At 48.1% G+C, this 12,565-nt stretch overlaps 1 protein-coding gene across 1 annotated transcript in view; it reads right to left on the bottom strand.

The window, feature by feature from the left end:
- LOC119456006 (mothers against decapentaplegic homolog 6) overlaps positions 1–8,795 on the bottom strand; it is a 99,173-nt gene extending 90,378 nt beyond the window's left edge. The window contains exon 1 of the mRNA XM_037717589.2: positions 7,180–8,795. Within this exon, the coding sequence (XP_037573517.1) occupies positions 7,180–7,618 (439 nt within the window). The 5' untranslated portion in view covers positions 7,619–8,795. The remainder of the gene's footprint in view (positions 1–7,179) is intronic.
- Positions 8,796–12,565: the final 3,770 nt, after the last annotated feature.

Genomic DNA, 12,565 nt, shown 5'->3' with positions numbered 1-12,565 from the left:
TCAGTGTTCCCTCAGCTTGTTCCACGACGCGAGAGGTTCAAGGCCGCTCTAAAATGTTTTTAATGATTTTTTGTTTTCCTTCGTCGACCCACCGCTTTCTTTTCTGCGTTCGGGCTTTCGCCTTCGCATATAGAGGATCCAGTAATATATTGCTCTAAGCCGCGCGAGCGTATTAATCTTGTTTTGTGTGACTCGCTGTTGCGGCATGACTCATAATACCCTCACAATGGTGCTTTGTGAAACGCGTAGAACAATGGCTCCAGTCCGCCCTACTTCTTTCTATTCCATTTTTTTTTCTTCCGCCGCGATGTCCTTTATTCATACTGAAGCTCCTCGCAACCGAATACTGCCAGCGACCGAGCAACTAAAGAATGTCAAAAGAGTGCCTCATTGTTGCTCTTTTTCCTGCTATTTACTTCTTCTAAATAAGGGTTTTTTTTTTTTAGACCATACAGATTTTTTTATTAAAAAAAAAAAAAAGGGCGAGGTGGACATACTTTGCCGCTGATAACGTGAGCTTCAGAAGACTAAATTAACAAACAAAAAAAAAAAAACATCAACGAACTTTTATATTGGTGCCTCGGGGCCAGTTTAAATGACAAATTTAGAGGCAGTCACATTTTACTGTACCCCACTGTTAAAAAATCTTCAAAATCGCACCTAATTCGAGATGTTCATAATCCAATTTCGAAGCTCAATTGAGTAAATCCAGGTGTGTGATACGAGCATGTCATCGACTCAGTGTTGTTCATTAATTATGCTGTTTGGCCAGGCAAATATATATATATATATATATTGCTGTGAGTTCAGGTCGTTAAATAACAATAATTATTTAAGGAACTCTTAAAAGTGTTCAAACGCGAAATTTTAAACTTAATCTTAATCGCATTGAGAAATACCGAAGTAATTTCTTTCCATGAACACAGCGATGTAGTCTAAACTTTTCGGGGATCCAAAGAAAACGCTCTGGAAATACGCTATATCTCGAAACTCACATTTCCTCTTTCTCAAAAACCATTTGTTCGGTGCCCCCCCCCCCCCTCTACCCTTACCCTGCCTTAAATTGAGCAAGAGTACCTGGGGCATTTATCAGGTGCGTCATATATGCGAGCAGCACTCGTTCTTGTGGTTCCTGGGCAGCGTCATCGCCATCATTATCAGCCTGCAAAGGAACCTCGAGGAACTCCTCAGTTAATGCTAATTTATCATTATATCAGCCCTGCACATTTTGAAATCGTCGAAAATGGCGTAGTATATGAACAGCTAGAAACGCAACTTCCTTTTGTCTGAGCGATAACTTGCTACAGCTCGCTCGCTAATCGAGTATACATGGCTGACGGCCTTGGAAGTTCGACGTAACCGAACGGGCGATTCGTGTAGGCGGATTAATTTTTAAGGGCCTATGACAAATTAATCAAGCACTCACACATCGTTCAGTATATCCGAATGTTGAGCTGGCCCGTGTTCGTCTTAACGGGAGTACGCTATACTCTCCACATTAATTGCTGCCCGGATATGCTCCGACATACTACCAGAAAGACGTTCAATGGTCTCTGCCCCATTTCCACACGCTATGCACAAATAATCATTTGTAACTTTTATCCTGCAATTGCGCGTTCTCCGCCACCATGATCTGACTTCCAACAGCACCGTACTGCCCTTTTTATTACCCCCCTCCTTTCTGATTTCATTCATTGCCGCTCGCTAAACGTACGCACCCTTATAGCTACCTTACTCTTCACCACGCCCCCTATATCGTAAACTTTTATTCAGTTCTCCTGATCCCCTACGGAGTGTGAGCGCCTACGCGGCCAGAGCTAGAATCTTGCTGTACCTCACGCCGTAGTGCCTATAACAAGGAGCAGAGTAGTTACTGAGATGGAAAACAAACAATGAATGGTGCAGCGGATTACAGCACGTGCGCTGCGTATACTAGACGCATAGGCCTAAGTTATGGACCGCAGCAGACAATCAATTTCTTTCTTTGCATCCATCAAGGCAGAGAAACACTGAGGCCGACAAACAGCGCCAAGCAATGCGGACATATTGCATACACGACCGTGGCGGTAATCATGTTTTTCAAGTGTGTACTGCTACAGCGGCAGTCGCGTTGCGTCATCTGGCCGAAAGGCACAAGCGCGCCTCTTGTCCTGACCGCTGAACGACTTCACATTGTAACAACTACTTCGTTTCATACTTGGAAGGCAATGCTGCGTAAGTTGCTTCTGCCCCCCCCCCCCCCCCCCCCGAATCAAATTTATTTACCCCTGGTTACATCACTCTATACGTCTACATGATGCATTTAAGATAGTGGCGCCATCGGGATGGTTTAAACTATGTCGAACCGTTACGCGGTCCCGTTTACGGAGTAGCATTAAAGCATAACGCGAAGCGAGACGATTATAAAAATAAGAAGGCACGTTCTCTTACGAAAGGCGCGCGCACGGTCGCCTTCCAGACGCACACACGGCGCGCCTTTGCCGGCCACCGGAATTCATGGCCAGAGGAGGACGAGGAGGATAAGCTGGTCGATCCATTAGTGCGGGCGCGTGCCAGCCGGCCAAGAAGGAAGGCGCCGAAGAAGGCAAGATTCCGAGCGCCGCCGCCGCCGCAGCGACGACTGATTAATGACCCCCAAGCAAGACCACAAGGTCTGTCCAGCCAACGCGCCCAGAGGGAAGAGAGGGGTACGCAATAGAAGAGAGAGAACAGCGACGCGAGCTTCATTTATGAGCACAAAACGAGCTTATTTCACTCGCGAACGAACTCAGAAAAGTGGGCGTCATGGTAGCAACACCGGGGCAAAGCTAGCGTACGAAAGTTTTTTTTGAACGGCGGAACGACACAACAAGCGAATGACCAAGGGCGGAGACGACACCGCGGACAATCTCGTTATGTTAAGCTTTCCAAACCGCGAAACTATCCATTATATTGCCTGGGGGATCCACAATGGAGGCCTCGGCCTGGTGTCAACGTTTCAACAACGGGACTTGAGGGAGGATACGTGCGAGCGAGCCGGTTTAAAATCCTTTTGCCGGAAGCGAATTTACGGGGATTTTTCTCACTTCCGGGTGGAAGGGGCGCATTTCGGAGCGACTCTGCCGCTACCGATGGCTTGCACCTGAGGTCAGGGACGAAATACAGTGCTGCTGTGATGGGCATAAAGAAGAGTAAAAAATACAGGGGAATGAGTTTACATATTATAACAACGGAAGAAACTACGGCCAAAATGTCGGATCAACAACGTGAACGCCTTGCCGATCGTCGTATTGATCGTCTCGCTGTGCGTTCATCAGTGTGCGGAAGTGGCCTGTGACATACGACCTTACTGTGAAAGTGAACATTGGCGGAGATCGAGAGGATCGGTTCAAAGCATGACTTCTCGTCGTGCTACTGGCCCGTAGGAGGACAAACACTTGCAGACACACAAACAACACGTGTGTTTCGTCGCTTCTTGTGGTCTTCTGACGCTGTTTGATAACGCTTCATAATACCAACTGCCAACTTCGCTATACCAACTTGGTTAATTAGAAAGTTTCGAATTAACCAAGTGAATATTGTCCCAATTCTATTCGTTCTTTGAATCGAATAGTCAGTAGGGGTGTGCGAATATTCGTAACTTTCGAATAACGAATTGAATAGTGTCCTATTCGATTCGGTATTCGAATCGGATAGTCGCTATTGGTAATACGAATATTTTTTGAATACTTTTCAAATACTTCAATACGTCAACTGCACCCATTTAAACATAAAATTTAAGCAAATGTACGGTAAACTTTCAGCCCCGCAGGGGCATAGTAGATACATAAAACATGAGAACTTGCGTAGTGGAGCAGGCTACACCGCTTAGTAGCCATACTTCACAGGCTATACAACGATTATTCTAGCTCTCTGAAGAGTCCTTGCTCGTAATGCTGCATTTGTGATTTTAATAAACAATACATCATAATGTACTATGTAATGACAGAAACTTGCATAACTTTAGGAATACTATAAGATGTGAACACTGTTTTATATTAATTGTGATAACTGCTGTTCATTGTTCGAAAAGTATTTGATTAGATTCGCTTCTGGCAATATTCGATTCGGTCTCAAAAAATCACTATTAGCACACCCCTAATAACAGTCAGTATTCGCAAACACGAATACTGTTCTCAAACAGTCTTCGAATATTTTAAATCGTCAACTGTGCGCGATCAAACATTGGATTGGAAAAAAAAAAAGTTCAATAAACGTCATCCCGGAGGTCTAGGAGACGTAAAACACGAGAAGCTGCGCAGTGGAGCACGCACACAGGGAGCCAGACGTTTCCGGTAAAACGCAATCATTACCACCGACCGAAGAGTGCCGAGTACGCAAACAAACTGCTCAGTTGTTCCTAAATGCTCCAGTTGTTCCTTTAATAAACGACGCTTCGTATAATGTGCAATGCAATGAATGAAGTTTGCGAGTGTTGTGAATATACTAGGACGTGAACATCATATTATATTAATGATACAAACGGCTGCTCATTATTCGTAAACTATACAAAAGGTATTCGATTCGATCCTGGCACTGTCCGATTCAGTCTCTAAAATTACTATTCGCACACACCTATATACTTTATTATTATTATTTTTGTTTAATTCACAGTGAAAGTACGGAGTGCATGTAATAATTATGCGCACTTTATGTACATACAATTCGGCGAACTAAGCCAAATCTCCTATGATAACGCGCAGCTTCACGGAAAAGCACCAAGTATAGACGTATATTGTCTCCATAGCACGGCTATTTCTCAATACACACGCAATCTCACAGCAGTACTGGCCGAAGCGTTCCATCATTACACAACAACACCACAGGGCAGGCGAAAGACGTGGCTACTCTAAGATGTGACTGGCACGCGACACGCATTTGCCCTCAGCAAACGACCCGCAAATCTTCGTTCGTCTCCAGCGAAGCATTCCAGAGGGCACAGCAGACGAGGAAGCGCCAGAGCAAATGAAAGCACTCAAGGACTCCAGTATCATCAAACACGTCGCTCAAGGATGCGAACCGTCCTGCACGAGCTACCATAAAGAACGAGCTCGGATCAAAAATGACGCGCGACAACGTACAATTTAAACCGACGCAACGCAGCAACGTCAGCGCTATATGTATAGCCACGCCCCCGGCGCGTCTCTAGTGCAAGCGCTTCGTATCGCACTGCACGCTCTGGGCCCGAATCCAAAGACCGCAGAGCAGCTGGAACACTGGATGGGTCGAGGAGAACAACTGGCAACCAACCACTTCAGTGAACATATCAGCGATTACGGACCGCCAGTTGCATGCAGTTCTTCCGAACGAAAAGGGTTGTGAATTTGGTCAATGCCTTTCAAAATGAAGCCGAGTTCGAAAAACCGTCAACGAGCGTTTCAGAACTGCAGGGCATCCGTGCGGCGAAACCACGCTAAAGCTCCAAAACAGGAACCGTAAAGGCTGATTCACACTACATATGCCGACACGTCCCCGACTTTGGTCTGCCGACTGTTGGCTACAGCAGTTAACAGGACGGAAAACGCTGTGGCCAACGGCTTAAGGGAAGGTAAACGCCGCTGCCAACAGTCGGCAGACCAAAATCGGTGTCGTGTCGGCCTAGTGTGAATCAGCCTTAAACAAAGCACGTTCTGAGCGCCACCGCCCAAGTCGGCACACTATGTACTATACGACGGAAGGCGCAGCGAGAGAGTCGCCTTGGTCGCCATTTTTAGAAGCCGCTCGCTCAGCCAACGTCAAGGCACTTTCTTATTTTTCGTCTTCCCGTATAGTGCGCGCTTTATGTCCGCGGGGTACTTCTGCCTCGCTTATTTTCGTTCCTTCTGTTTCTCCTCGTACACGTTTCCGAGCAGCAGCCCTTTGTAGAGTCTTCCTTCTAGCTGATGCCAAACTGTCTCTTGGAAGTCTAAAGTCGCCCCTGCCAAGATGACAAAAAGGGCTTGCTAAAATTTCCTTACGTTTTGAGCAGAAAAAAAAAAAAAAAACCTGGGCAAGCGCTTATATATTCACGCCTCGAAGGCAGTAAAACACACGCAGCTGCGCACGAACACGCGGAAACCAAACAGTCCCTTCGTTCTCAAAGACGAAGCTTCCGCGCGCAGTGCAATGCATGGCTAAGCCGTTGTAAATAAAACTGCCTTTCCTTCTTCACATTTGGCGCAGTCTTCGCTGACCAGTCGCTGCCGAAGACCGACTGAGCTCCGTCCAAAACATGTGGGAAGCGAGCGAGCGCGCGCGCTGCCAATGCTCGAAACGCCGCTGAGCTGGCTTGCAGCCACGACAGCTTGCGAATGCCGTTGCAGTCCGGCACTTTGGAGGCGTGCCTGTGTCCATTGGCTGCACCTGCGCCTAGCAAGCAGCTTCTATCCAAACACGCGGGAGTCAGGCGAGCGGACGCCTGCTGTTCCGAAGGCCGTTAACGAGCTTCTACCGCTACCACGAAACGATACCCAAGCGGAAGGGGCATGAACGATAGGAAATAAAAGTGTGACCGCGGGCTAACGCCAGGGACATAAAACGTTTTACTTCCCGCCGGTAAGAAGAAGCGCTAGGATGTCAAGCGAATATTCCTCGCGGTATACCAAGGTATCTCGGGAAGCCCGCTTGTTGGGCCATATGCAGCAAAATGAAAGGGCGCGAACAATTCGCAATGAACGTGGCTTGACGCATAAGACATGGTGTAAACGGCGATTAAAACAAACCCGTTCTGCAGCTGTTTCCAAAAGCGAATGATCAGGGGCGTCGACAGGTTTGACAACTACGCTGAAGTTGATACAAAGGCGCGTTATTTTGAATTTACCAAACGTCACCAGGGAGTGAGCCGTTGCGCAACGGTAAACAGCAGTTGCGTGCAAACGTCAGGCGAGTTGCCCAAATGATGCGAAGCGTAGCAAACAAGGCCCTCCTTTGCAGTGAACACCTCAGTCTGCCGCATCTTCAGAAGCAGCCTGAAGAAGCGAAAGAGAGAGAAAGTTGAACAATGCGGCTTTTACTCTCGCCCAGATGGCTTACGGCCCACTCTCGCCGCTGCCGGTACTGCGGGAAAATATAAATATACTCCCCGCGCCGGCGCCGATCAAGCGGAGGAGATAGGGAGGGAATCGCAGTAGTTGCCAGCCGCAAAGCCGGCATCCTGGCGGCGGCGGCAACAAGCTGACTTACCTGGCTTCTGCACGATGCTCCAGTGGTACGGGTTGCAGCAGACCACGGGCGGCGACGCGGCCGCGCACCAGGGCAAGCGCCTCAGTTCGTAGTGGTGCCGGAGCTGGGGCCAGCGCCAGAGTCGGCAGCAGAGCACGTGCGGCGCCACGACCTCGTGCGGCAGCTTGACGTCGTGGTGTGGCAACAGCAGGCACTCGCAGCCGTCCCGTCCCTTGGTCTGCACCGCCTGCAGCATCGTCTGCAGCTGCGATACGCACAGATGCTTCAGCATCGACTCGACGGCCTTGCGGTCCTCCAGCGAACAGAAGGCTTCATAGCTGACCGTCGGCGATGCCGCCGCGCACAGCGGCGGCTGCGACGACGCGTAGTACGACACCACCAGTTTGGCGCTTTCTTCCCACAGGCGTTTCACCAATTTGCACCGCTTACTGGCGAACATGAACGCACACCATAGCGCCGAGGTGTCCCAGCTCGCCGTGGCATACAGGCCGCCGAGCGGGACGCGCTGCTCACCGCTGCCGCTGTCGCCGCCGCCCCAGTGCGGCCCCGCCGGCCCCCATGGCGGCGGCTCTGGGGCTCGACGGCCGCCCGCGAGCACCGCGCCACATGCACACGGTCGCCACTGCTGCACACTGCTGCCGCCGGGCCGCACTGCTAAACACGACCGGTGCCAGAGCACGGGCCCGCAACTGCCGATGAGACACGCTTCTGATGCTCGGCGGCCATCACTGCTGCGACGACGACGCGCGGCGCCCCCACACGGTAGATACAGTCGTCCCACAACAGCACTCGGCGCATAGCAAGAGGCCGACTGGCGCGTCTGCTGGGGCCCCGCTGGCGCCGGCGCAGCCTCCTCGCCCTCGGCGCGCCGCCGCCGTCGCGCCCCCGTCGGCGACGGCTCGAAGCGGCGCCGAGGTCAAAGCACCGTTTTCTGCTGCTGCTGCTCCTCGTCCTCCTCGCCCGGGTTCAGAGTTCGGACTCCGGGCCGGCCTTGCTTCTTCGAGTCCGGCTCTTTATGCACGGCGGCGGCGGCGCTCTTGGGCGACCGCGATCACTGTGCAAGGAAGCTGGCCGAACGGGCGCTGCTTGCACGGCGATGCATCCGGTTCTCGAGCAAGAGCTCCTTGGGAAGAAGAGGGGGCGGCGGCGGCGAATGCACGCGTGTCGTCGGCCGTCTAGACTGGCCGGCGGCGCTCGCCCCCTCCTCGAAAGCGACCGACCGACTGCGGCGCAGTGCTGATAGTTGCGCAAATGACAGATCAAATTACCTCCAGCTGCCGTGATTACGGCGCTCACGTTCGTTCGTTCCTGTTGGTCCTGTTTCTTTCTCGGTGATCCTCCGGCGGGCGCCGTCGTCTGCGGCTGCCCGATTATTGAGGCATCGCCGACTCTTTGCCTTCTTGCCGAACCGCCTCGTTTGTCTGGCCGTGGAGAATGATCTTTCTGATAGTTGGCCCCCCTCGGATGCACGAGTAAAAGTAATAGAGAGCTAGGCAGGGGATCGGGACCGCTCTATCTTTCGTCGCGGTGAAATGAATCAGCTGATCACGTTCTCCGTTTTCCTTTTTCGTTCCCAGCCTCAACTTTGCTTATACGACAGGGTACTTCCAAGCATGATGATGGGGCTCCATTTGGTAGGTTTGCGCAATGTCTGAAAGTTGTCATCCTTGGGTTCTGCTTTCTTTCTCTCTCTCTCTCTCTCTTTCTCTTTTTTTTTTATTTTTGTTTTTCGGCACGGACATCCATACGAATGAACCGGTCAGCAGTCACAGTAAAAGAATTTAAGTGGAGATTCGGCTTAGACGGGTTATGTTGTCGATGGATTACTTTCCACCCCATTGGCGTCCTTGGTTACAGCTAGACTAGGATTCAAAGCGTAACTTAAGCAAACGGAATGTCCACTAGTTACACGTGTGGAGACAATCATCCCAGTAAAAGAAAGAGGAATGAATAAGAGGCACATCGCAGCTGTATTTAGACAAATTTTGCCTGCTGCTTGAGCGTCTCACATGTATAGTTTAGCAGATGTGAGGTTTATTGTATTCTGAGAGCTATTCTAGTCGTTGTTATCGGCCACCTGCTCTTTGTCACAAATAAGTTGCCTTACGCTACCAGTTCCTCAATTAGAATGTTTTCGCAGTTTATGGAATGTCTTCCTTTAGTGCTGACGCATCTCTTCGCCAAGAAGATACCGTCAACGCTCGGTGTGCCACACGGAACATGCGCCTTAATCCCAATAAGCGCGAATTAATGCTTTGATGACGCCATTCTATTATACAGTTACAAATTACAGCAGTGATGGCAGCATATAAGGAAAAGTAGTCTTCTATATGTAATTAGGAGCGCAATATAACATGCTAACCTTTCTTGGCAGGCATATCAATTACGCACTCAACTTTGCTAACCACATTCCATGTTACATGCGCAAGAATGTTTGCATGGCTTCTCCTTCAGTAAAATATCATCATGAAAGCTTCATCTGTTCTATCTCGAGTACGCTAGCTCAGCTTGATACCCCATCATTTGATGCATCGTTATCGCCTTATAGTCTGTTTAACTTCGTAGTGAACGTTTTATTTCATCAAACTGGCTTACAACACTCAAAATATTGTCCACAGAGTCTGCCACTCAATATTGCCTTTCTTTTGTTACGTAGAAAAGTGCCCTTTAGTGCTTTACCTGAAAATGTAGCACAATCATAAGTTAAAGCACCGTGCGACTTTCTATTGTGATCAACAGTGCTTTAACAAGCAGTCGTCCTTCCTTCGTCAGGACAACAGTCACTGCTGCACTGACAAAGACAAGTCCTTATATATAATATACGTTCCATTCTCTCGGATAAGATTGTTTTACGACTGAGCTACTTCTAATGCATCCCAAGAATACCTCCCATGCACTTACGCGGAACTCAGTGCGTCTTCTTTTAAGTATACACATTCGAAAAATATTTGTTACTTTGTGCAACGGTGTATGTTTTCTTTGTTTGTACCATGCTATGTGTCGCTCCCTTTTGTAACACCTTCATGCAGCCACAAAGAGTATTCAAATAAATAAATAATGAATTATTCCAGCGCGCTATTACTGGAATCATAAGACACAAGGACGCAAAGAAAGCACGCAGGCGACACTTGACAAGCGCGAACTAACTGAACAATCATTGAGTATCAGCAACTTTCTGATACTTGATTATCAGCAATTTGCTGGTATCAGTAGCATGTATATACTATTTATTATTTTATGTATAATTAGTAAATACTGGCAGAGCGAAATAAACCTGATAAAAAGTACGTGTACGGTGCTGAACATGTCTCATCCTGTTGGTCGCATGAAATTTCGAAGAGACGAGCAAATGAAGGAGAAACTCATTCATTCATTCATTCATTCATTCATTCATTCATTCATTCATTCATTCATTCATTCATTCATTCATTCGCTGAGCATTGGATCAGGAATTCTCCCTTGTTTTTGTTCTTTTGAATGTAAGGAGCTTGAGAGGAGTAGAGATTTGGGTGTATACGAGGTAGGGGGGAAATGCTACTTGCTTATTTCTTTCCCTACGCTAGCCCATTGAAAGACTCAGTTATCGATAAAGCATCCAAATTGATTGATTGAATAATTAATTAATTGATTGGTTGATTAATTAATTGATTGATTGGATTTGACGTCCCAAAGCCACACTTCGTATATGAGAGACGCCGTAAGGGAGGGCTCCGGATTAATTTTGACCATCTGGGGTTCTTGAACGTGCACACGAGACAGGTTAACAGGTCTAAATTAGGTTGATCGTTTCGCTTATCAACAGGTATAGCAGGTATAGGAGCGAGCTGTCGTATGTGGCTGTCCGGTGGGCATGGGGTCCCTCTTGGAAGGATCCATTAGTCTGGCGCAACGACTGAGCTCTAGCCTAGCAAAAAAGGTTTTTCGCGGTGCGGATATAGGCCGGCAGATGTCCGTAGCATGTCCCGGTCATAGCATAGCCGGGACATGCCAAGGACATCTGCCTTGATGGGGTATACACAAACATTTTCGCATTTCGCCCCGATCGAAATGCTGCCACCATGGCTGGGAAAGCATACAGGATAGAGGGTGGACAATGCAGTCTTTAGGCGGTCGTGCAATGTCGCATCGTATAAGTATATACATGTCTAGAAACTATATGGATTATGGCCTGTCATAACTCCACAGTCTCTGGACTCGTTTCTCACGCCGATGAGACCTAGTAGACAAGAACCACCAGTGCATTCATGATATCATCGTATAAACATGTAAGTCTAGTAGAGACTCTATGGACTTACTGTCTGTCATAACTCTGCAGGCTCAGTACTTGTGTCCCATGCCGATAGGTCCCATTAGAAAGCAACAACCGGGCATTCACCATATCAGTCTCAACGTGGCATATATACGCAAAATTTAGGGGACAGAGTGACTCGCCGATGTGTCCCTTTTCTATGTGACAGAGAAACGAAACACAAGCAGGAAACATGTACACACAAGAACAAAGACAAAATTAAAGTCACTTGGTTGCAAGAAATGCTGCCTGCAAGGCATTTGAAAACTAAGGTAGCCACGGTAATCAAGTTTGCACAAGTAACATTTAACCAAGTTTGCAGTTTCTTGAGCACACGATGCCTCGGGTAAGTTTCTAATCAAACTATCAACTTATTCCAACCTGCGATATTATGGTGACAAAATAAGAATTCTAAAAACAATAAAGATGTGCTTTCAATGGTACAGTGTTTAGTTCGTGACATCGACGTGTTGTGCGGAAAGAAGAATCAATGAAAGAAATTGGCGCAGAATGTGAACGGACTATCCTGGCCCTGCCAGGCATATAATAAAACGTTCTGACGAGCGTCGTTGCGCTAAAACCTTACAAAGACTGCCTATCAGCATGCGACGAGGTCGAGGAATAATGATCGTATTTATTTACATGTATTTATACCTCTCTCTCTCTCTCTCTTTCCATCCTTATACCACCTTCTCTCAGTGCAGGGTAGCAAACCGGACGTGCGTCTGGTTGACCTCCCTGCCTTTCCTCTCTTCTATTTCTCTCTATCTCTCTACCCATACCCGGCCAACTGCCACGGATTTTCAGTGAAGTTAACGAATTCGGGCTCGTTCGAATATTTTACGAATGTTTCGTCAATCTTTATAAACAATTAAATTCTGTCTGCGAAAACATATCGCTCGTCGGTCTCCGAGCATACCCTTGGAAGTGTTCTTATTGTGAACGACACAAGAGAGACAACCTGCTTCTAGCAAGTCTATTCAGACAAGTTTTTCAAGCAGGCGAAGTCGGCAACAACAAGTCAGGGAAAAAAATTCCTGTGATCTAAAAATAGTGCGTTGCTTGCAGTTTTTGCTCCACCAAGTCTACTGCTGCTTG

The sequence above is a fragment of the Dermacentor silvarum genome, chromosome 6 (assembly GCF_013339745.2).
Source record: "Dermacentor silvarum isolate Dsil-2018 chromosome 6, BIME_Dsil_1.4, whole genome shotgun sequence".
Lineage (NCBI taxonomy): Eukaryota > Metazoa > Arthropoda > Arachnida > Ixodida > Ixodidae > Dermacentor > Dermacentor silvarum.
Note: the sequence above shows the minus strand (reverse complement) of the source record. Positions and strands in the feature narration are given on the sequence as shown.